Genomic DNA, 22,857 nt, shown 5'->3' with positions numbered 1-22,857 from the left:
ACACCAGGGTATGAATGCAGACAACAAAAGTGTAATGGCTTTATCAGGAGATCCACACGCTGAAACTACTGGGAGTGACTTTCTTAAAGGAAACAGATAACGGAGAACCCCACTGGTGAGTCATCTCATCGACTCTGTGCTGACTTCATTCACCAAGGGTTTCTGGAATCCAGAATTCCTAGGGCCGGTCAGTGTTACAGGCCTCAGAGAACATAGGGAGAGGAGATATTGAGTCATACGAAGGCCTTTTCTAATTATTCCAAAGGTTATTTCTCAAATGGAAAAATAAAAGAACATTGTTACTATGGTATTCCAGAAAACCAAGAGATTCGGACTCATAGTAGATGCCATCATCTGACAGCTAATGTCCCCAAGGATAAAGTTAAATATTTTTGTGAAAGGATTCCTACCATTTGCTTAATTAACACATCCATCACCACATGTTTATCTGTGTATGAGAACATTTACGTTCCACTCTGTTAGCAAATTTCAATTATATAACAGTGCCATCAACTATAGTCACCCTGTGTTACATAAGATCCCCAGACCTTATTCATCTTACAGCTGACAGCTTGTACCCTTTTATCACCCTCTCCCTATATCCCCCCACGCCCCCCACCCCGGGGTTCCAACCACGTTTTTACTCTCTGTTTTATTAGTTCGACTTTCTTAAAAATTGGATTCCACATATAAGGGATGGCAGGTGGCATTTGTCTCTGCCTGGGTACTTCACTTAGCATAATGCCCTCAAGGTCCCTTTGTACAGCTGCAAATGGCAGGATTAAAACTTTTTTTTTTACTCAATTAAAATAAATAATTGAGCTACAGTTGAAAAAATCAAGATGTTGGGGTAGTCCGTTCAGCTCTACATCTTCCGGGTACGACGATTTTGGCACAAAGAATAAACATGCACATGCAGAGAAATGCAACCCGGGAGCTGGAGAGCCGAGTCCTGGTAATGAGATTGTAAGCCGACTTCACCCTACCCTTGGCTCCTGCTGCCTCCTCTCCTCCTTTCTTGGAAGACTCTCTCGCTTGACTCTCTCAAACGAGTGCGAGCCTCACCTCCTCCTTGGACCTTGCCAGGCTTGCCCTCCAGGCTCTCTGTATCGTCTTGCATTTTGGTTGTCATTCTGGGCTTGACTCAGCAGAAGAGGCATCTATTCCTAAGCTGACATTTGACATAGCAGCCTCAGTCAAGTGAGTTGGGCATATATTTATTTTATGCACTCTGGGCTCACAGAATGGGTGCGTGTTAAGGAAACACGCAATCGTAAAGTCAATCACAAGTGGATTTGTCCTCGTGCCTGCCTAGGCGGTGGGTGTAGGGCTTAAAAGAAAGACGCTGAGTTAGTCAAGAAAAAAAAAAAAAAAAGAAGTAGAGAAGATTTTTAAAATGAATTAAAAATAGTTAACAGGACCCAAAAATGGGACCTAAAGGACAAGTCAATTAATTTAAAAATCCGTTGTCAGACAATTTCTGACTCTCAGCTCTGATGACAGCCTTTGTTCTCACTCCCTCCTTAAGATCAAAGGCAGAGCCTGTGCCAACAGAATGATTTTGATTACCATTCACAAAAGTCATGATTCTTAGGTACCTTCCTATCTCGAATGGGAAAATTCTGTAACGCAGAGGCAGGGAGAGTTAAGAATGCTGTAGTTCTCATGGAAGGAATGAAGAGCATCTAAATGCAACAAAATCCGAATTTGTTGCTTTGTCATGGCAACTTATAATTGCTATCGTGGTGACTTGTGAGTCTAATGATGGGGTAAGTGTGAGTTATCCAGGACTTTCTGACGAGAATGTTCATATACAGTTGACCCTTGGGCAACATGGGTTTGAACTGTATGGGTCGACTTACATGCAGACCTTTTTTTTTTTTTTTAAATAAATCCAGGACTGTAAATGTATTTTCTCTTCATTATTATTTTTTTCCTCTAGCTTACTTTATTGTAAGAATGTAGCATATAACACAGATAACATATAAAAATATGTGTTACTCAACTGTTTATCTTATTGGTAAGGCTTTCGGTCAACAGTAGGCTATTAGTAGTTCAGTTGCGCCAGAGTCAAAAGTTAAATGCAGATTTTCCACTGTCTGGGGGGTCAGTGTCCCTAACCCAGGTTGTTCAAGGGTCAACTGTACATTGATAGAAGCCAGGTTAAAAAATTCCAGAAGTATGTATTCCATCTTGTTGATCTTTTCAAGCACAAGCATGTCTTCTAATATCGAAGTTGTAACGTGTTTGCCAAAGTGATGGTAGCAATCAAGCCTTTACTCACTTACTGTGGTAGTATAAGCAAGAGCTTGAACAGGAGAAGGCACCTGTTTCTGTGGTGCTCCTCTCCCGGTGGGAGAGTGCCACCGAGGGCCCGTGGATCAGCAGGAGAGGAGGTCATCTTACTGCAGAGGGGGCCTGAACCATAGGTGTCTGCCATTTCCCTGGGACCAGGGCAGGTGCTGCCTGAGTCCTTGGCTGCAAGGCCCCTCAGAGATTGCAGGTGCACTGGGCTCACAGCAAATCTTTTGTGGGACGGCAGCTTCCCCCAAGGCACCGGTCAGACAAAACTTTGTAAATGCCTTTGGTTCGACCTGAAAAAAACCACACATAGGTTTTAAACAGCAGCAGGACTCGTGTTTGATTACATGTGGCTAGTAGGGGGCCCTGTTAGATACTTGTGACAAACAAATTTGAGCTCGCTGAAAACAAAGGGGAATTTATTGGAAGGGTATTGGAATATTTTTTTTTTTAAAGATTCTATTTATTTATTTGACAGAGAGAGAGACAGCCAGCGAGAGAGGGAACACAAGCAGGGGGAGTAGGAGAGGAAGAAGCAGGCTCCCAGCAGAGGAGCCTGATGTGGGGCTCGATCCCATAACGCCGGGATCACGCCCTGAGCCGAAGGCAGACGCTTAACCGCTGTGCCACCCAGGCCGCCGGGTATTGGAATATTTTAAATAATGGAAGGAAGGGGACGAATAATAAAATTAAAGGAATGAAAGTGATTCCAGCTGAGCTTTGGAAGCAACTAGAATGGGAGTCCTGAACATTGCCATGGTTCTTCTCTCAGCCTTTCCCTCTGGGCCAAGTTCCTGTGATCTTATTGTGGCCTGGCTGCCTTAGGCAAAATGGGGGACTTCACTGGACAGTTAGTGGGGTGGCTCAGATGTTAAAGAAATATGACCATTAACAACTTCTGGGATTCATATATGGAGCTCTACCACTAGCCCCACCACCTTTCCTAGCTCTAGTTTAAAAAGGGGGGGGGGCAGAGGAAGAATTCTGATTGGCCCCTATCTGGATCAATCACTGTGGATGTGGACCAATCACTATACTCCCATAGTAGAGGGAGGGCATTGGGTTCCAGCCTGTCTATTGGGCATCATTTCTGGAGAAGAAGAAATTATTAAACAGAAAGAAGCATAGTGAATACCTCTAAACACATGAGAAGAAATGTGCTTGGGTACTATGTCTAAGAATGTGAAGGAAAAAGGATATTGAGAAAACTTAGCAAACAGCTTTCCATCTACCAAATAACTTGTTTTATAAAGAGAGGAAACACCAAAAGTCACTACATGGCTCAGTAACATTGTTCTTTTTTAAAGACTTTGTTTATTTATTTGAGAGAGCGAGAGAGAGCGAGAGCGAGCGAGAGAGAGCACAAGCGGGGATAGAGGGAGAGGGAGAAGCAGACTCCCCACTGAGCAGGGGGCCTGATGTGGAGCCCAGGACCCTGGGATCATGACCTGAGCTGAAGGCAGATGCTTCACTGAAGGCCCACTGAGCCACTCATGTGTCCCTAGTAACATTGTTTTTATAATTTTTAAATAAATTCTTCTGTTAGCTAGTGTTTCTTTCCAGTTCTTACGTACACTGCCTCTCTTCTCCTTTACACTCTCACACACACCACTGTGCAAATCTCAGGATACAAAATGAAAGAGGAGGCTTCTGTTCTGAGAAGCAATTCCTCTTTCCCTTTTGATGTTCACCTTCAGTGCGTGAAAATTCTAGGTGAATAGCCCATTTTGTTAATGCAGTACGTGTGTCTCTGCAAGTACCCTTGCTTTTTCCAACCACAAGGCTTTCCTGCAAGTCCAAGTGTTATTCTATTCACTGGCCCAGTGAAAAAGTTGTTTAATAGAGTAGAAGGAACGACAATAGCTCTCGCCACATTAAGGAACAGCCGATCCTCACGTGAATCATTTCAATGCAGGGGCCTCTGGGTGGCTCAGTCAGTGAAGCATCTGCCTTCGGCTCAGGTCGTGATCCCAGGGTCCTGGGATCCAGCCCTGCGTCAGGCTCTGCACTGGAGCCTGCTTAAGATTCTCTCTCTCCTGGGGCGCCTGGGTGGCACAGCGGTTAGGCGTCTGCCTTCGGCTCAGGGCGTGATCCGGGCGTTATGGGATCGAGCCCCACATCGGGCTCCTCCGCTATGAGCCTGCTTCTTCCTCTCCCACTCCCCCTGCTTGTGTTCCCTCTCTCGCTGGCTGTCTCTATCTCTGTCGAATAAATAAATAAAATCTCTAAAAAAAAAAAAGATTCTCTCTCTCCCTTTGCCACTGTCCCTCTCCCTTGCTTGTGCTCGCCCTCTCTCTCTCTTTCTCTCTCAAAAACAAAAAAGAAATGTTTTATTGCAGTTCATGGGGACACCCTCACCTATTGATGGTTGATACTGTCTCCTTCCAATACTGATTCAAAAGGAGCTAGCTTCAGCATTATAGAAAAACAACCTCTTAAAAAAACAACCATCTAGCAAGTGTCTCTGGCCAAGAATCCTCTCTGCTCTGAAGATGCCCCTCTCCAGCTTTCACCCTCCAACCCAGAGAAAGGCCAACCTCCTGCCCTAGAAACAGTGTACATTTCTCTTCTCTCACTCAAGAAAAGGAAAATCTTTCTGGCCTCTTATAAGGAAAAATGTAACTGATTCCAATGCAATTTGAGCTATTCTCTAATTCCAAGTGTTTTTTTTTTTTTAATTCGTCATCTTTCTGCCCCTTTTGTGTGTCTCCTGATATCAAGCATGGTATTTTCTACCACAGGGCACTTGATCTCGCTTAACCGACTTTCCTTACCTTGCCTGGCCTTTAAGGAGCTACTATTGTCACAGGATTCCAAAATCTCCCACCTTGGGGAGTAGGGCTCAAGCTACCTTTCTAAGGCATACACAGGATCACTTAAGATCCCAGGAACCACCAGCATGATCCTTGAAAGAATTTATATTTGTTTTAACTCTTTATCTAATTGCTGGCATGCTGGGAAACCCAATGTTTAGCTTTCCGTAGGAAAGCAACCCTTTTTCGTAAGCACTGCAGACGGCAGAGAGCATAGGTCCATAAGGCAAACTACTCTGCTTCTCTGGTTTCCCTGCCTGTGAAACAACAGAAGGATGGATCTCACAGGCTGTGGTGGTGAGGATTAAGTGAGCCGATCCTCGGAAGGGGGCTTGGAACTGCTGGAAACATAGGAAGTACTCAGTGTTAGTGCTGTTATTATCCCTGGAATTAATCTCTGTGAAGCAGCTGTGAAGTGCCATGGGGGAGAATACTGTGCTTCTGGGCAAAGCCTCTGGGTTTCTGTTCAAATCCTGGGTCTTTGTTTACCCCTGTTTGGGCAACACACTTAATTTCGGTATCTTTGGATACAGAAGTGGATTAACATCTCCTCCAGCTACACGACTGGGATATGACAGTAGTCTATAAACAGGAAGCCCTTATTATTACTCGTTGTCTTCTGTGATTTGGTTCCCTTGTACAATTCTGACACCAATTCTGATGTGTGTGGGTTTTCCAATACCACCAAGACATTCTCCAACACCAGTGGGGGTCCTACAGTTGAACTCAATTCTGACACTATCTATCTGGAGACAGCGTCAGATCCCATAGGTAAAGGGCTCAGTCCCACATGACTGCACCCCAATCCCCCGGCCCCACGTCAGACGCCAAGCACAAGTCCAGGTTGTCCCCTGGGCTTCTGACCCACTGGCTATAAATCAGAAGTCCCCATGACCCCCACCTCATAGTCCATTAATTTGCTAGAGTGGTTCACCAATCTCAGAGAAACATTTTACTTACTACATCACTGGTTTATTATAAAAGAGTATAACTTAGAAGAGCCAGATGGAAGAGACACGGCATGCAAGGAATGGGGGTGGGGAAGGGTGCGGGGCTTCCATGCTCTCTGAACCCCATCCTTTTGGGTTTTTATGGAGGCTTCATTACACAGGCAGGATTGATTAAATCATTGACTACTGGCAAACAATTCAACTTTCAGCCCCTCTCTCTTCCTCGGAGGTCAAGGGGGGGGGGGAGTGGGACTGAAAGTTTCTACCTTGAGTCACATGATTGGTTTTCCTGGCAACCAGGCCCCATCCTTAGGTGAGGCCTAAAAGTCACCTCAGGAACAGACTCAGGTGTGGTTGGGAGGATTTGTTATGAATAACAAGATGCCTTTATCGCTCTTACCACTTAAGAAATAACAGGGTTTTAGGAGTTCTGCCAGGAAGGACAAAGACCAAATATATATATTTCTTGCTTTAAATCACAATATCACGCCTTGTCATCTGGCTTCCAAATCTCCCTTAATGATGAAGTCCCTCATTTAATTTGAGCTGGTTTGAGTTTGGTTTCTGTCATTTGCAATCACAAGAATAGGTCTGGGAGATACTTAGCATATGATAAGTCTTTATAGACATATTTATTTTATCCTGACAGCAGAAAACAAGTTTTCTGGATCAGAGGCAGACTGTTTACTTAAGAAGTAACTCGACCCTCTGCCCCATTTTACCCCAACGTGTCACATTGCACATATAAAGGGGATCTGGGGACGCCTGGGTGGCTCAGTCAGTTGGGCATCCTAATCTTAATTTCGGCTCAGGTCATGACCTTAGGGTTATGGAATTGAGCCCTGCTTCGAACTCTGCACTCATCAGGGAGTCTGCTTGGGATTCTCTCTCTTCCTCTCCTTCTGCCCCTCCCCCGGCAAAGAATAAATAAATCAATCTTTAAAGGGGGATCTGCACTATTGGAGAGGAACCCCCAAATTATAAATTTGGTGCTTTATAGGATCTACTGCATAGCTGCTCCCTCCCGTTCAGAGAGGGAATGAAACTAACTTCTTAAAGGAAATAAATCCTCTCTGGGGAGAGAAGGGGAAGAAGGTGCCTATGTATTACAACACACGTAAATGAAGATAAATGAATGACAAACAAATGGCTCAGGGGGGAAATAAACCTGTAAATCTCTCTGAAGTAATTCACTATCTCTGTCTTCCAAGGAATGGTTACACTCATCCTTACACCTAGGATGCCAGTAAATTTTGCTCCGAAAGCCCTGGCCAGCCAGAAACATGAAATATTCACATTGTTTCCAGTAGCAGGTGGATGTGATGGGACTTGGTGCCTGAATTTGGGTGGTGGGGTTGACCCTGAGGTTTCTGACTAGAGAGGCTCTATGGTGAAGCTCTTTACTGGGGTAGAAGATAGGGAGGAAACTAGGAAAAATAGGGCTGTTTTGAGGGCGGTAGGCAGAGAGGTTCATGGGGTGACGTATGTTGACTTCATCACGGGACAAGTTGAGTCTGGGATCCTTGAGGGTCATCTGCTGGAGATGCACAGCCAGCAGCTGGGCTGAATGTGAACAGTAGATCTGGGCTGCAGATACAGCGGTGGGGGTCCTTCACAGGCAGCACTGGGAGATGGCTGTGGGTCTGACCACAAGAGCAATGTGTAGTATGAGTACGGGACAGAGGACAGAACCCAGGGTTGGTCAGCATCTGGGTTTTACCAAGCAGTGAGTGCACACATTGCAGAGCAGGGCCCTGGCCACATCTGTTGGGCACATGCCGCTCAGCATGGGGACTGTTATTGAACATGTGTGCCCACCCCAGCTGTGAACCTGGGATGGTGCAGCTAACCTACCCTAGAAATGAAGGGGAAAGCCATCATTCCCTGAGGTACCTAATGGAAACTACTATCAAACTGTGAAGTATCTTCAGAATTGCCAAAGCAGTGGTTTACAAGCCTATGTTGTCAGCGTCAGCTGGGGGAAGTGTGCTTAAAGCAGCATCTGTACCAGGTTTCACCTGCAGAGAGAGTCTGATTGGTCTGGGGCGGGGCCTGATACGTCAGTTTTTCCTGCTCATAGGTGATGCTAACGTGCCTCTGGATTCGAGTACCAGCGTTCTGCAGTTACAAGCACGTGATCTTCCTACAAGAGCCACTTAATTAAGGAACAGAGAGGCTGCTGCCGTGTATTACAGGAGAATTTATCTTTGTGGCCGGTAGCAAATAAATTGTGGTTACTGGGCATCTGTCTCAACCTTACTGCCTTGTAAGCAGTGTGCTCAAACATATTTTTAGACCAATACGTAAGGAGGTGGCACCTTCACTGAGACCCCTGGTTAACGTCAGACACCTGGAAAATCATCCTACTTGCACAAAGGGAGAGCTCGGTCAGTCGAACCTTGCAGAAAGCGGTCAGCATGGGAAAGAAGAGATCTTGCTGTTTTGTCTACCATTTTCCTAAAAAGTAGCTGAGAAGCGGATGGTACAAAAAAAGTGACCATTGTGACACAATAGCAACAGGATTGGGGAACTAGAAGATTCAAAGAATGATTAAGAGGAGTAACAACTTCTGGGGTGGCTGGGTGGCTCAGTTGGTGAAGCAGCCAACTCTGCATCTTAGTTTAGGTCTTGATCTCAGGGCCGTAAGCTCAAGCCCTGCGTTCTACTTAAAAAAAAAAAAAAAAAAAAAAGAGTAACAAATTCTGTTTTGCTGCAATTTACGGTTTACAACGAACTTTAATATTTATTGTCTCATTTTAAAAAAGATTTTATTTATTTGTCAGAGAGAGAGAGAGAGAAAAAAAGCACAAGCAGGGGGAGTGGCAGGCAGAGGGAGAAGCAGGCTCCCTATTGAGCAAGGAGCCCCATGTGGGACTTGATCCCAGGGCCCTGAGCCGAAGGCAGACGCTTAACCGACTAGCCACCCAGGCGCCCCTATTGTCTCATTTGAACATGACCCACCCAGAGAGGTAAGCAGAGCAGATGACACTGTCTCCCTTCTCCAGCCATAGAAGTCAGTCTCAGAGTCAGGTCTGATGGCCAGGTACGCTGAGTCCAAGTCAGGGTTTTTCCCACAGCCCTAAAATTTTAATAACTGGCATGGCTTACAGTGCCTTCTACTCCAATAATTAAATACGTACTGTACACAGAATGTGACCAGATGGCGGGGAGTGTGAAAGAGCTGGCCAGAGAGAGAAGGGGACGGAAAAGTGACCAAGGAGGGGAGGTACACAGGGCCAGGGACACGGAGATGGGGGCCTATCCTGTGCTCTGGCCTGAATGTTTGTGTCCTTGCCAAATTCCTATGCTGGATTCCTAACGTCCAAGATGATGGCATCAGGAGGTGGAGCCCTGGGAGGTGCTTAGGTCATGAGAGTAGAGCCCTCATGAATGGGTTAGTGCCTTCATAATAGGGGCCCCATAGAGCTCCCTACCCCCTTCCACAACGTGAGCACACAAGAAGGTACCAGCTGTGAACCAGGGAAAGGGCCCTGATTGCAGACTTCTGGCCTCCAAACTGTGAGAAATAAATGATTGCTGTTTAGAAGCCCCCCCTCTCTATGGAGTTTTGTTATAACAACGTGAATGGACAGAGACGTGCCATGTGGTCACTCACGGTGTGGAGTGGTTCTCTCAGCACTTAGGCCTCCAATTCCTCCCGTGTGAGATTATCAAGGCTCTTTCATGTTCCACGTCCTCCGGTGCTCCCATTCCTCTTCATCCTGCCGAAGTGCAAAAGGTCTTACAGGAATCATTAGCCAGTTAGCAGATGCCAAAACACCAACGTCAAACAAGTCACAATCACTGTAAAGAATGACAAAAACATTAACCAGAGATTTTGGTATTTATATCCACAGCTTTGAAAATACAGTTTTCATGAGGGGATAAAAAAGGCTTGCAATTTCTACTTCACCTAAAGAGCTTCGCTGGACCTCTCCCACGTCTGTCAACTGTTCTGTCTCCTCCACTACCCACCTTCTCCTCCTAGTCCATGGATCCTGAAAACCGTCATGCCTACTTCAACAGGTTCTCCATGATGGCAAGGGTTATAAGAGTCCCAAAACATAACTGCAACTTGCGTTAGTTATAGGGTCAAAATAGCCAACAAGAAGTCATGGAAAAGGTGCAAACTTCCAGTGAAAAATTAAGTCAGTCCTGGGGATGTAATGTACAGCCTGGTGATGACAGTTAATATTGCACGGTGTATCTGAAAGTCGCTAAGAGAGTAGATCTTAAAAGTTCTCATCACAAGAAAAAATATTCTGTAACAATGTGTGGTGATGGATGTTAACTAGATGAATATTGTGATCATTTCACAATAGATACAAATACTGAATCATGCTGTGCAACTAATACAACGTTCTATGTCAGTTATACCTCAAAAAAAATCTAAAGACAAAAGAAATCGTGCAATTTCAAAATAGTTGAAAACTCATCACACTTTTCTATCTATACCTATACTCATTTTTAATCCCCTCATCCTCCAGATACAGAGGTCAGCAAGAACAAAATTTAAAAGAGGATGGGGCACCTGGGTGGCTCAGTAGTTAAGCATCTGGCTCTTGATTTCAGCTCAGGTCATGATCTCAGGGTGGTAAGATTGAGCCCCGTGTTGCATCAGGCATCGCGTTGGGCTCCATGCTCAGCATGGAGTCTGCTTGGGATTCTCTCTCTCCCTCTGCTTCTGCTCTCCCCATGCTCTCCCTCTCTCAAATAAATACATACATCTTCAAAAAAATTGAAGAGGGCAACCCTCTCGGGTCCCCTCCCTCCTTGGGAGCTTTGAACTCTACTCAATAAACCTTGCTAAAACAAACAAACAGGGGCGCCTGGGTGGCTCAGTCGTTAAGCGTCTGCCTTCGGCTCAGGGCGTGATCCTGGTCAGCGTTCTGGGATCGAGCCCCGCATCAGGCTCCTCCGTGGGGAGCCTGCTTCTTCCTCTCCCACTCCCCCTGCTTGTGTTCCCTCTCTCTCTGGCTGTCTCTCTCTCTCTCTCTGTCAAATAAATAAATAAAATCTTAAAAAAAAATAAAACAAAATAAAATTTAAAAAATAGAAGAGGACAAACACAAGAAATCACATAAAGTTTATCAGACTTGGTGGCCTGATTATTTTTAGGTTTTGTGGTCTATTTCCTTTCTGGTTCTGGTCTATTTTCTGGGTGCTTTGCCTCACGTTTTTAGTGTTTATCTATGCTAGTGTATACTAAACAAGGTTCCAAAGACACAGGGTCTCTATCATTTAAATGGTGCTGTACATCTCCTGGCATGGTTTAGGGCACCTTCTTTCATAAATTCCTCCTAAGTCCTGCAGGGAATGTGGTCCTTTTTCCACCAAACACTACCCATCTTGCACTAAGTTAGACTAAAGCCTGGAAAGCAATTGCACCTAGATTTTTTTTTTTTTTTTTGGTCCTAAGTAGAGGTTTCCATGTGAGCTTTGAAAAGCAAGAGACCAGGTAGGTGATGTAGTCAGACAGACTTTGTTCATATGCTGCCACCTTCTAGCTAGTGGCATGTTGGGCACACTTTCCAGAGAGGACTTGAAATGTCAGGAATTTTGCAAACCAGTTGTTAGACAAAGCCATTCTTTTTTTCTTTTTCTTTCTCTTTCTCTCTCTCTCTTTTTTTTTTTAAGATTTTATTTATTTGTCAGAGAGAGAGAGCACAAGCAGGGGGAGCGGCAGGCAGAGGGAGAAGCAGGCTCCCCGAGACCAAGGAGCCTGATGTGGAACTCGATCCCAGGATCGCGGGATTATGACCTGAGCCGAAGGCAGATGCCTAATCCACTGAGCCATCTAGGCATCTCTAGACAAAGCCATTCTTAAAAACTACACTCAATTTACAAATAATTTAATTTAAAAAATAAAAACCAAATAATTTAACTAAAAATGATATAAAAAAACAAAGGTACTAATTACTTAAAGTGCATCATGTCCTAATTATTTACTACAGTCCATTACTCTTATTAGTAGTAGTCACGCTCTGTAAAGTTACCCTGAACACCGAATTTGTGAATACGGTGTTAGAACCAGTGTAATCAGGGGAAATACTGGGTTAGGATCCTAAGAGTCTGGTCACATTTTCATCCACCGATCAAAACATCACCTTGTTTGATGTATGTTTCTGTTTGGAGACATCTTATTTAATACATCTTCTTGATACAGTAACGTGGAACTCACAGCCAACAGCCCTATGACTCGCGTGAACAACGCTCATCTAATACATGTATTCTCAAACTTCTCACTGCTCTGCATGCCTGTGAGTGACCGCCAGAGCACAGTGAGGCTTGATTTTGGGGTTACAAATAAGTCTTAGCAAGTGGGCAGGTTTGCAAGTGTGGAATCTCCAAATGATGAGGATCAACTGTCCATCTGACTATGCTCTTGGGGTTATTTCCCTTCAGTGTATTTTTTGTTGGAAATATAACCCTGTGCTACTGTGTATCTCTTCCCAACTCTTGTGTGCAGTGACGTCACCCTATTATTTGAAATTGGCCACATGGGAACATTTACACCATGGACACTGAGAAATGCTCCCAATAGAGGCTTGACCTGCTGATTGTCTGAATTTAAGAAAGAGATGGAGAAAATGTTAATAATGCAGATTAAACTTATAATGGTACCATTACACTGAGAATAGCACAAAAATTGAGGAAATACTCTTCCAGTAGTCAGACACTTTTATCTGCTTCAACAAAGAAGTCACTCAGTGACTGATGAAGGAGTGAAGTTCTGACATGTGTCTTCCTTGTTTCAGTTCCGTGTTAATCATTAATGTAAAAAGAAATCAACAGATGTGCATCTCAGAACTACATCCTTTTGTCAACTGCAACAGGTCAGCTATGACAAAAATCAGCGAAAGCATTCTGTGGGAATCAAGTGTCAAATGGAATTGACAATGATGTATTTTATGACGACTTGCAAGTCGTGTCCTACACATCCTTTATCAGGAACACTTAGGACTTCGAATGCATTCATTTCCAGGGGGCTGGTGGTTTAAGCATCGTCCCACTGATTCTAGCTGAGTGGCCTCAAGGTCTTAACCCCCAAGCCTCCATTTATTTGGAGGTAAAACAAAGAATGAACATAACTTCCTCACAAGCTTTTGAGAATTGAATGAATGATGGTTTCCAATATATGGTTTCTAGGGTAGTGACTCAACAAACGTCCGCCCTGTCTCCTTGCTCACCTTGTCTGGAGGACAGAACCCGTGTCCAAGCCATCCCCGTAGACACCCGCGCGACGTTCCTGGAGCTGGCCCTGGACAGGGAGCCATCAGTCTCGTCTCCGTAACAGGCAGGTGAAAGCTCACCACTAGGTGGCAGAGCAAGATACCTTTGATGGCTTTCATTCTTCCGACAATATAATTGATTCGTAATAATGAGACGTGTCTTACCCTTACCAGGCTAGGAAGAAAATAAATGAAATGTTTAAAGTCTGCAGTCACAGTGCTCTGTCTAGACAGCTCTAGTCTGGTGATTGGCGTTGGCATCCTCAGCAAACATGTTATCCTCTGAGCCTCTTTTTGGACGTGTGTAAGATGAATTAAGCTTCACCTTCGGCAGAACGGATTTTCTTCTGGCAAACCCACTGCCTCGTCTTACTAGGCACATAATGTCTCGTGACCACTGCTGGCTGCTTCATACTTTTCATAATTGTGCCCAAACCAGGCATGTCCTGTCTAATGAGGAGGGGTCAGAAAAGCCCCTCTTCCTCCAAACTTCCCACCAAATCTCCCATGATAAGTTCTCATAGGTAACTTGTTACCTACTTTTCACAGGTAACATGCATTGTAAACGAGGCTTTTCTGGAAACCGATGCTTTAATAAGGAGGTGGCTGCACTGGCAGCAATCTTCAGCAGGGCTGGAAAGGGCTCATAGTCTCCCAGCATTTTCCCAGTCATCTATGTCTGGCCCTGGGTATTCTTGGAGAGGCCACTTACTTTTTCTCTGGAAGGCAATTGACAAGTAGTCTGTATGAGTGAAGTCTGCACGGGCTCACCTGACATCTACTGGTGAGATGTTCACCCCCAAACAGTCCCTCACTTGTTAAACCACCGACCCCCATCCATTTAGATGCCCCAGCACTGTCGGGGAATCTCAGATGTTTTCCCCCTGAAAAGCAAAATACATCCACCTTTAAGAATTAAAGTAATAAAAATCAACTTGATTAGTTTTCTGTCCACATGGAATTCACAAATAAAAATTTTGTAACAAAGCTGTTACTGTAAACATAGCTAGCTTACTGTGTCCTATGCTCTGATGTCTCCATTAACGATTTTGACTAATAGTTTCACCTGTCTGGGATGGTTCTGGTCATTTTAATGAAACCTTCTGAAGCTCTTCCAAGTGGATCAATATTGAACACGATAGAAAACATCAGTTTTTTCTAAAGTGTAGACATTTCTCCCTATCTGAAACACAACAGAACGTTATCTTGTGTTCTTGAATAAAACTAAATAAACACAAGGTGGATTTTAACTGCAGAGTAAATTCCCAGGCGTCTACTCTAGAGTTTCTGAATAGAAATTCAACAACAAGCATTTCAGACTGCTGGGGAATGAAGAGCAAATTCTTTCTTTCTTTCTTTCTTTCTTTCTTTCTTTCTTTCTTTCTTTCTTTCTTTCTTTCTTTCTTTTTTAAAGATTTTATTTATTTATTTATTTGAGAGAGAGAGAGAGGGAGAGAAAGCACAAACAGGGGCGGAGGGAGAAGCAGGCTCCCCCTGAGCAGGGAGCTCGTTGTGGGGCTTGATCCCAGGACACTGGGATCATGACCTGAGCCAAAGGCAGACGCTTAACCCAGGAGCCCCAAGAGCAAATTCTTAGTAGCAACTCTGAAACAACAAATAATGGCTCAGAGTGAATGAAAAGAACGACAGGATATTTTTATTTTCTTCAGCATTTATTTTGAATTTTCATTTTTGGATAACCAAGCAGCTCTGTAAGGAGAATGCACAGAAGAGTCATTTCTGGCACTTTCGGATAGTACATACGATTTCTGTAATAGTCACATTCACTTGCTCAGTTCATACTCCATGTCTGGTGAGCAAGATCAGCCCATAGGATTCCCGAGTTAATACATAACCGTATATACAGACAGCCAATGAAACCATAATGGTGGCTAGTGGCCGAAGGGATAGAGGAGGGAAGGGGATCTCTAAAGTGTCCTCTAGTCTACCTTAGCTCAACAGAATCCACGTCACACATGGGAACTAGAGAGAACACTGTGTTGAAATGAGAATTCGGAGCACAAACGGGCACTTGGCAGCATGCAGTTTAAAGAAAAGGGGTATCATTTAATAACTTTATAAAATCCAGGCAGTTCAATTAAAGGAGTTAAGAAAGAAAAAAAGAAGAAGAAGAAGAAAGGTGAGGGACTGTTGTTGTCACTGTAAAAAAGGCACTTGGAGTTAATGGGACCAGAATTGAAGGGCTCTCAGCTGATAAAAACTTCAGTACGATTTCATTTAAAAGGCTTGGATGTTAAGAGGTGACACTCAGGGGTTCCCGGAAGGAGACACCGAAATAAACCACCGAGAAGCAGAACAGATGAAAACGAACGAAGTAAATCTTTACAACCAAATCGCATTTTTTTGTTTTTGTTTTTTTAAAAAAGCAAACCCTAAACGAAACCTAACCAAAGCAAAAACCCTAAGCAAACTAAGAGCACGAAGCAGCAATGCATAGCTTTCCTTTGAGATAATGCATACCTCGAGACACTAAGTGCTAAGCTAATTTCTCAATAATAACTTCACAGGAGCATAATCGTGATAAAATGGATTCAAGCAATGTGAAAAGAGTTTCATCTGTTCCCAGAATCTGAGGGAGAACTGAGGTGATCAGCAGAACCGTAGCAACACCACTTGGGGTTTCTCAGTGTCCAAGACGTGGGGTGACGTCCGGACGCTACGTTCAGCCATTTCCCTGGAGGCGAGGCAACCGTTAACATCATCCTTATATTCTGAGTCATAACTTTGATTCTTTTCTGACATTTACACAGTGAACCGTGACGCAGCGAAAGTCCACTCCCAAGGACGCCGCTGTTCAACGTCTTCCACGAACAGGTAAACGCTTCTGTAAGAAAGAATTTTTGGCAACTGTATTATATTCCATGGTCGGGTGTCTCTGTGATAGCTCATTTAATGTTAAACGCCATCAGGGGTCTCTCCTCCCGTTTCTGCCAGGGGCTCTTCTTGTCTTCTCCCTGGTCCTCCTCATCTTCCTCTTCGTCGTCCTCCTGAGCAGATCTTCTCTGTTCGGGGCAGGCGAGCGGCTCCGGGGGCACGTCCGAGGTTCGTTTGGTCGTCTCCTCCTGCAGGCTGGGCAGCTGGCCGCCGCTTCTCCGGCCGGAGCCATCCAGCAGGCACCGCAGGGTACTGTCCTCGGGGGTGCACACGGTGGTACCGCACTCACTGCCGCTTTGGTCCATCTCGTCCAGGTACACGAGCTGCGTGTAGGAGGTGCTGTCCGCGGCCCTCGGCTCTTTCTGCGGATGTTCCTGGACCACTGGGTGGTTCTGCGCAAGAGACAAGGGGTCTCCTCTTCCTTTCCGGGCAGATTTTGGTTCATTCATATCCACGCCAGAATCCAAGCTGGCGTCATTACTTCCGTTCCTTCCAGCTCTTTGGAGATCAATGTACGAATGTCTAACGTGCGCATTGGACCTGCCGTCCAGAGAGACGAACCACGCCCGGGGGTGCGGGAGTGGCTTCCCACCCCCAAGTTCCATCAGAGCCTTTTCGGTCAGGAGTTGGACCTCGCTGTTCATCTGAGCCAAGGCCGCATCGTTCAGGGATGCTGGGATGGAGAGAGACTCTGACATGGACGCACCTTGCGGGGTCCACTCCCGGGCGCCTGCATCCTGCAAGTGCTGCTGGGAGATTGCCTGGCACGACAGGGGCTGCGCTTGGATCTGGGAGGAGGGGTGCGGGAAGATCCCTGTGTGAGGACTGGAGAGCTCAGCCTGCAGTCTTTCGATCTCCAGCTGCTGGTCGGCCGGAACGACCAGGGGCTGGCCCACATAGGAATGGTCCCCCGGGAGTTTCATGTAATGAGCAGGGATGACCAAGGCAGGTAATACCTTTCTGTAAACGCTGTCATTGACCTGGTCCACGGAACTACAGCAGATCAACTGGCCGGGCCGAGGAAAGGATGTGGGTCTCTCCAGGTGGTCTACTGACCGCGACATCATACACTCAGTAGGCCTGCGGTCCAGCAGCTGCTCCTTTTCGGGAGATGAAGGCGCGGGGTACATATGCTCCTGAATGGTGAGCTTGCTTCCTGTGGGAAGATGGTTAACAGAGGCCTGACCGTCTCTGTCTTGCTTTTCAAACAAAGGCTGGGAAAGCATGGCATTGTAGCTCCTCCTGTACTCACTGTTGCCAGGGGACTCACAGCCTTCTCTTTCCAGAGATTTCCTGGACTTTAAGGGGAAAATCTCCACAGACTTGTGGTACTCTTTTCCCAACGTCCCACTTGGCGTCAGGTTATCAAAGGAGATTTGGCTTTTATCCTCTTCCTTGTGAGAGAGAAGCTCCTCCCGAGAGCTGAATTCCTGCGAGGTGCTGTAGGAGAGCTTTAGCATGGGGGTGTGCGTGTCCCCTTCTCCGTTGGAAGACATCATTTCCAAATGGACCCCGCTCATCAGCTCCTTGGGCCCTGGGGCGTCTGGGCGGCCGTGGGTGGTGACAGAGAGCGGGCCGGGGAATTCTGACTCCCGACGAGAAAAGAGCAAGTTGATGTGAGACATGGAAGTCGACTGATCCCTTTTGGAACTCTCCAGGGCTACCGGAAGTTGCAGTTTTCTGTGGTGCTGACGAGGTTTCAAGCACTTCCGCCTGCGGTCAAAGATAAAATCCAAACCCAAAGGTTAAAGATTCTCGTAGCAGTAAAGGTCCACGCAAAATCTCAATGCTCCATTTCCACAGGAAGAAACGAAACGAATACCCGGCAGCCAGAAGCCTTCTCACCCCACACCCTCAGCCTTATTTTGATTCCAAACAGCACAATCTGCAGATTTCACCTGCAGGCTTTTATACGTTCCACCAGGTTATTCATTCAAAAGCGGTCCCCCAAGAGTCGACAACAAACATTCTCACAAATGGAATAGCCGAGGCATCAAAATAAGAATTTTAGTTCTGCTTTGTCCTTGAGAATATCATCTCTTAATCAGTGTTTAGGAATATTCTGAACAAATCATGGTAACGGTCACACTTAAAAAAAAAAAACCAAAAAACTCCCCTTCTGAGCAAACTTATAAACAGCATGCCCCCACATCACGTTCATTTGTTCACAACTTTAAGGACAAATGTTCAGTTCTTAGATATTTTTTTATGAGAAAAAAAGGACCTTGATTCAGAAAAAGAAAAGAAAAAAAAAGACCTCAGTATCAATGCTTGCCCAAGAAATTCCAAATTAAAAAAGAGATTGCCAAAAAGGTAAAACTTTACCTGCAATAATATAAAAGGAGACACAGCAAAACCAAAAGTATGAAAGCCATTCCTCCTAAAATGGCCAAAAGAAACACCGTGTGATACGTGGTAATGTCCTGTGTGACAACGGGACCTAGAAGGTCAGAAAAGGGCATTTTAGATTGGAGAACACCTTGAAAGAAGAGGGACACTGAACGGAGAGCCTATGTTTTCCTTACTCTTCCCGGCCAGATGCAAACACCCTTTAGATGATGCAATTACAGATCATCATAATTTCTCTCAATGGAAAGGGATTACCAGGACCGTCCCCGGAGCAGCTGTGGCCGGGAGCAGTCTGAATACCCAAACACTAAATGCAGTGTCAAGGGTCCCTCCTTAGCCCGGAAGAGAGACGCATTCGGTAGCATGCTCAGCATTCTAAAGACGCGATCTTTCAATGAAAGAAAAAAGATGCATGATAACATAATGAGTGGGACTCTTAGAGAGATGGCCTGAATATCTGGCGATTTCGTACTGCAGGAGAAAAAAAAATCACAAGATTTTATTCTTACTTCCCCTGGACGATTATTACTGCATGGAGGGCCCTTTGCCTAAATGAATCAGTTAAAATGTATGAAACACATCGGGTAGGACTTAAAAAAAATTCCACAGCTTATTAGGGGTTGTCAAGCGTTTCTAAAATGCCTTCTATTTTTTAAAAATAAAATCTTCCTCTATAGTGCCTTTTCAAAATGGTGTACTTGACACTGGCCACAGAGCGCTTCAGAACTTTCAGACAAGGTACCGGAGACAAACATATTTTCTTCTTAATTTACGTTGTAAAGAATCCCAAAAGGGAGTTTAACTTACTCTTTATATTCAATAGTAGCAAGAATCCATCTTAATGGCACTGACGACAGATTGAAAGCAACAATGAAAACCTCCCCAAATTATAATATTGGGGGACACACTGGTGTCCAGGCATCCTGGCAGTGAGCCAACAGATGGGAGGGAAGGAATGTAGTTTTTCATTATGTCAGGTTGAAATGCTTATGATCACTATGCACCATAAACACCCGTTTACTTATTGATTCTTGATATTGGAAGGGTTAGATTTCTTCAAAAATCGTTGCAAGGAGACCACTCAAGAGCTAGATAAACCCAAGGAGGTGTACTAGTTTTTGAAAATAGTGACATTACTTAAGTTCAAAAGGTACCGCCATTCTCTCTCAAACACTTCAATGAGGTGAGTGGAGTGAATATGTACGAAAGTTGGAAAAATAATTGGCAACTATACACTGCCTTAATCGTCCAGAAAACCAAGTTTTACCCAGAGACGACTCCCAGAGACACGGGCAATGCCTTGGCGGAAGCCACCAAGAAATCTGGGATACACATAAAAGTCATTTCCAAATAACTCAAACTCAATCCTGTAAGTACTTAAAATGTTATTATCTTAACTTCTGCCAATGGAAATCTCTAGAAAGTTCACAGCCGAACTTAATTTCCTTCTGAACTGGAGAATGAAAGAAAAAAAGCCCTAATTATTTTCTTGTTAGTTTTGGGCTCATGAAGGCACAGCATCACTGTAATTTGTTTTAATAAGAGGGATGGCTGTGAGGTTACTAATATATGTGTTTCTACATTAGATGCCACCAGGGGTTGTGCTCTGTACGCTTTTTATAGACTTTTGTCTCTTCCTTCACAGCAGGAAAGGTTGGTGGACCTACAGCAAGAAGTTCTTTCTGCCCTCTTTACAGAGTATCTATTATTCTGTGGCATGATGGGCAAATGGAGACCCATGGTTGTCGGAAATCTATCTCAAATGAACGTTAACTGGAATGCATGGGCTTTGCGGCCTCTACTTGGTACTTGAGGAATTTATTTTCGTTCGTTCCTTCCCCTTAGTCATATTCTAGATATTTCAGATGTGGAGACGGGGGCATTTCTGTACCTGGCTCACACCTCTACTGCTACAAGAACACTATCACAAAGGGAAACACAGACTCTTGAAACATGGATGGGAAATGCACATTTTCTCAGTATGGGAACAGAAAGTGAATGGGACGGATGTCTCAACACCTCCATCGAATTAGTTACCTCGGGCGTCTCAATGTTCATTCCAGTGGTAATTCCACCGCTAAAATATTTTGGACTCCCTCACGACGAGAGACAGCTTTTAATCATAGCACATTTTGACCTAGCTCAATTACCTACTTTATTCACCAGATTTGGCTGTGCAGGACTCTTAGACATATGTCTAAGAAAAATCAAAGGGGCCCTCTGAGCATAAAGATTGGCCACCGAGGGAACGTTTCATTAAGGAACGCAGTCCAAGTGACACAGATTCTAAAGGCATTTTGAGCAACAGAAGCCATCATTGGAAAGCATTCTCCAAAGATGACTACTTTAAGAAACAATTCTAGAATATTCATTGGGATAACTTAGGGCATATAGGTCAAAAAAAATTTTTTAGTCACGTTTTAAAAAAGATATGAATTAATTCACATATGCTAAATGGAGATGAATATTGTTCTAGACACAGAGGAACTGGTTTGTTTTTAAGCCTTTAGGAAATGCCAAATCAAGCTTTTTGCCCCAAGAAGGCTCCAATGGGGACTGCCTGCCAGCAGCTCTGAGGAGTGCCCTTCCCCCACATTTCACTTACTACAGGCCACAGCTGTTTCTGGAATTAGGGAGGAGGTCTGAACCGCCTCTGTGGGCTTTAGATTAGGAATTCCCTATGGCAGCTGTCCGAGCAAAACAGAGACAAGAGACAGGAGTATGTTCTGTGTATTCTTATCCTAGACGGGAGAGTCACAACCAGAACTCCCCCACCCCCACAAAATACCTTCATTCCATCATTTGATTTTCAGACTTTCAACCATTTTTTAAAAGTCATCTCTCCACCCAGTGTGGGGCTCGAACTCACGACCCTGAGATCAAGAGTCACAGGGTCCACCCACTGGGCCAGGCAGGTGCCCTTCTCCACCATTTCTGAGTAAGATGTGATCTCCCTGCTGAAGTAATTTCCAAAAGCATACTTAGCCTGAACCCTCAAAGAAATCACTGCCCACCATCACGGGTGTTGGCTTCGTGTTACCTGGGTTGGGAGGAGACATGGCCGCCACCCAGTAGCCCAACTGAGGGGCAATGTACGTCCACGTCCGCTGGCTACCCTCCTGGTGCACAAGGCCTAGACCGCTCTTCAGCCACGTTCCTGTGGGATGCAGAAAAAACTTCAGCTGCACGCACGCTAAACTCCTATTTCAGGCTTACACATATCACCACCAGTCACCTTAAATGTCATGTTTGTTGACCCATCAGGTAGCCAACACGGTCCAAATGTCATCTAGGGACGGCATAAGCTTTCCGTGGGTTCTTTTCAGCTTCTTTCAGGAAAGACGATACTTTAGTTTTTCCTTGCCGTTCTGATTAAATATTACTTTCAACCACTTTCTCAAACATCCTTGCTTCCAAACACGGATAATTCTACCAGAAAGCTTTGGAGTTTAGTAGAATAAAGGTTGCAAGACAAGGGTTGGTGGGAGTGAAAAAAAGGGTGGGGGGAGAAATCCAGCATTGTTTATACTCTTCGTTCTCAAGAAAATAAGCAAATTTCCTGTCCAAAATTACACACTGGTTACATCAGAATTACTTATGGACATTTAAAAAAAATACATACATAGATTTCTTGGTCTCATTTTTGCAAATTCTAACCTTGTAAACCTGGTTTAGAGGCACTTATTTATTTATTTATTTATTTTTAAAGATTTATTTATTTATTTGTTTGTTTTGAGAGAGAGAGAGAGCGAGCATGTGTGGGCATTGGGAGGAAGAAGGAGAGAACCCCAAGCAGACTTGCTACCAAGTGTGAAGCCCGAAGCAGGGCTCCATCTCACCATCCTGAGATCATGACCTGAGCCAAAACCAAGAGTCGGACACTCAACCAACTGAGTCACCCAGGGATCCCCTTAGGTGAGTATTTTTAAAAGCTTCCAGTTGATTCTGGTGCTGGGAAACACTGGATAGGTCCATATCCATGCTTTCCATTATTAATTAGTATTTAACATTAATGAGCACCTACTACGTCCAGGCTGGTCATAGCTGATGTGTTTTATATGCATTGTTTACAGTCTCTCAGCAACTCTACAGAATAGGACTTATTTTCTCTTTTTGTATGAGGACACTGGAGATTGGAGAGGTACCTCAGGGGTACAGAGCAGAGCAGGAGCAGACCCACATCTGTTCATCTGTCTGTCTCAGGGTCCACGCTATTTCTTCTCAGGGTCCAGATCATTAATCTACCCTGCTGCATCTCCCACAAACCTTCCCAACATTAGGTGACTTTTCCACTTTTTAATTTTTCCAGGCACAGAC

General features: G+C 44.7%; 1 protein-coding gene and 1 long non-coding RNA gene across 5 annotated transcripts in view; both read right to left on the bottom strand.

Moving 5' to 3' along the window:
- Positions 1 to 74: 74 nt before the first annotated feature.
- Positions 75 to 14,751, bottom strand: LOC123785896 (uncharacterized). The gene is made up of 3 exons (XR_006777809.2): positions 13,255 to 14,751; positions 9,681 to 9,786; positions 75 to 2,594 (listed from the first exon to the last, which is right to left on the bottom strand). It is a non-coding gene; the product is annotated as an uncharacterized LOC123785896 (long non-coding RNA).
- Positions 14,752 to 14,950: 199 nt separating this feature from the next.
- The window catches only part of FAM171A1 (family with sequence similarity 171 member A1), a 125,530-nt gene continuing 117,623 nt past the window's right edge, over positions 14,951 to 22,857 (bottom strand). For all 4 annotated transcript variants that reach the window (XM_045787913.2, XM_087857669.1, XM_087857668.1 and 1 more), the window contains 3 exons: positions 21,581 to 21,697; positions 18,517 to 18,631; positions 14,951 to 17,904 (listed from right to left, as the gene is read on the bottom strand). In XM_045787913.2, coding sequence (XP_045643869.1) covers positions 16,203 to 17,904; positions 18,517 to 18,631; positions 21,581 to 21,697 — 1,934 coding nt within the window. In that variant the 3' untranslated portion in view covers positions 14,951 to 16,202. The remainder of the gene's footprint in view (positions 17,905 to 18,516; positions 18,632 to 21,580; positions 21,698 to 22,857) is intronic.

The sequence above is a fragment of the Ursus americanus genome, chromosome 31 (assembly GCF_024610735.1).
Source record: "Ursus americanus isolate L20-20 chromosome 31, mUrsAme1.1.p, whole genome shotgun sequence".
NCBI lineage: Eukaryota > Metazoa > Chordata > Mammalia > Carnivora > Ursidae > Ursus > Ursus americanus.
The sequence above is the reverse complement of the archived record's forward strand: the minus strand, read 5'-3'. Positions and strand labels throughout refer to the sequence as shown.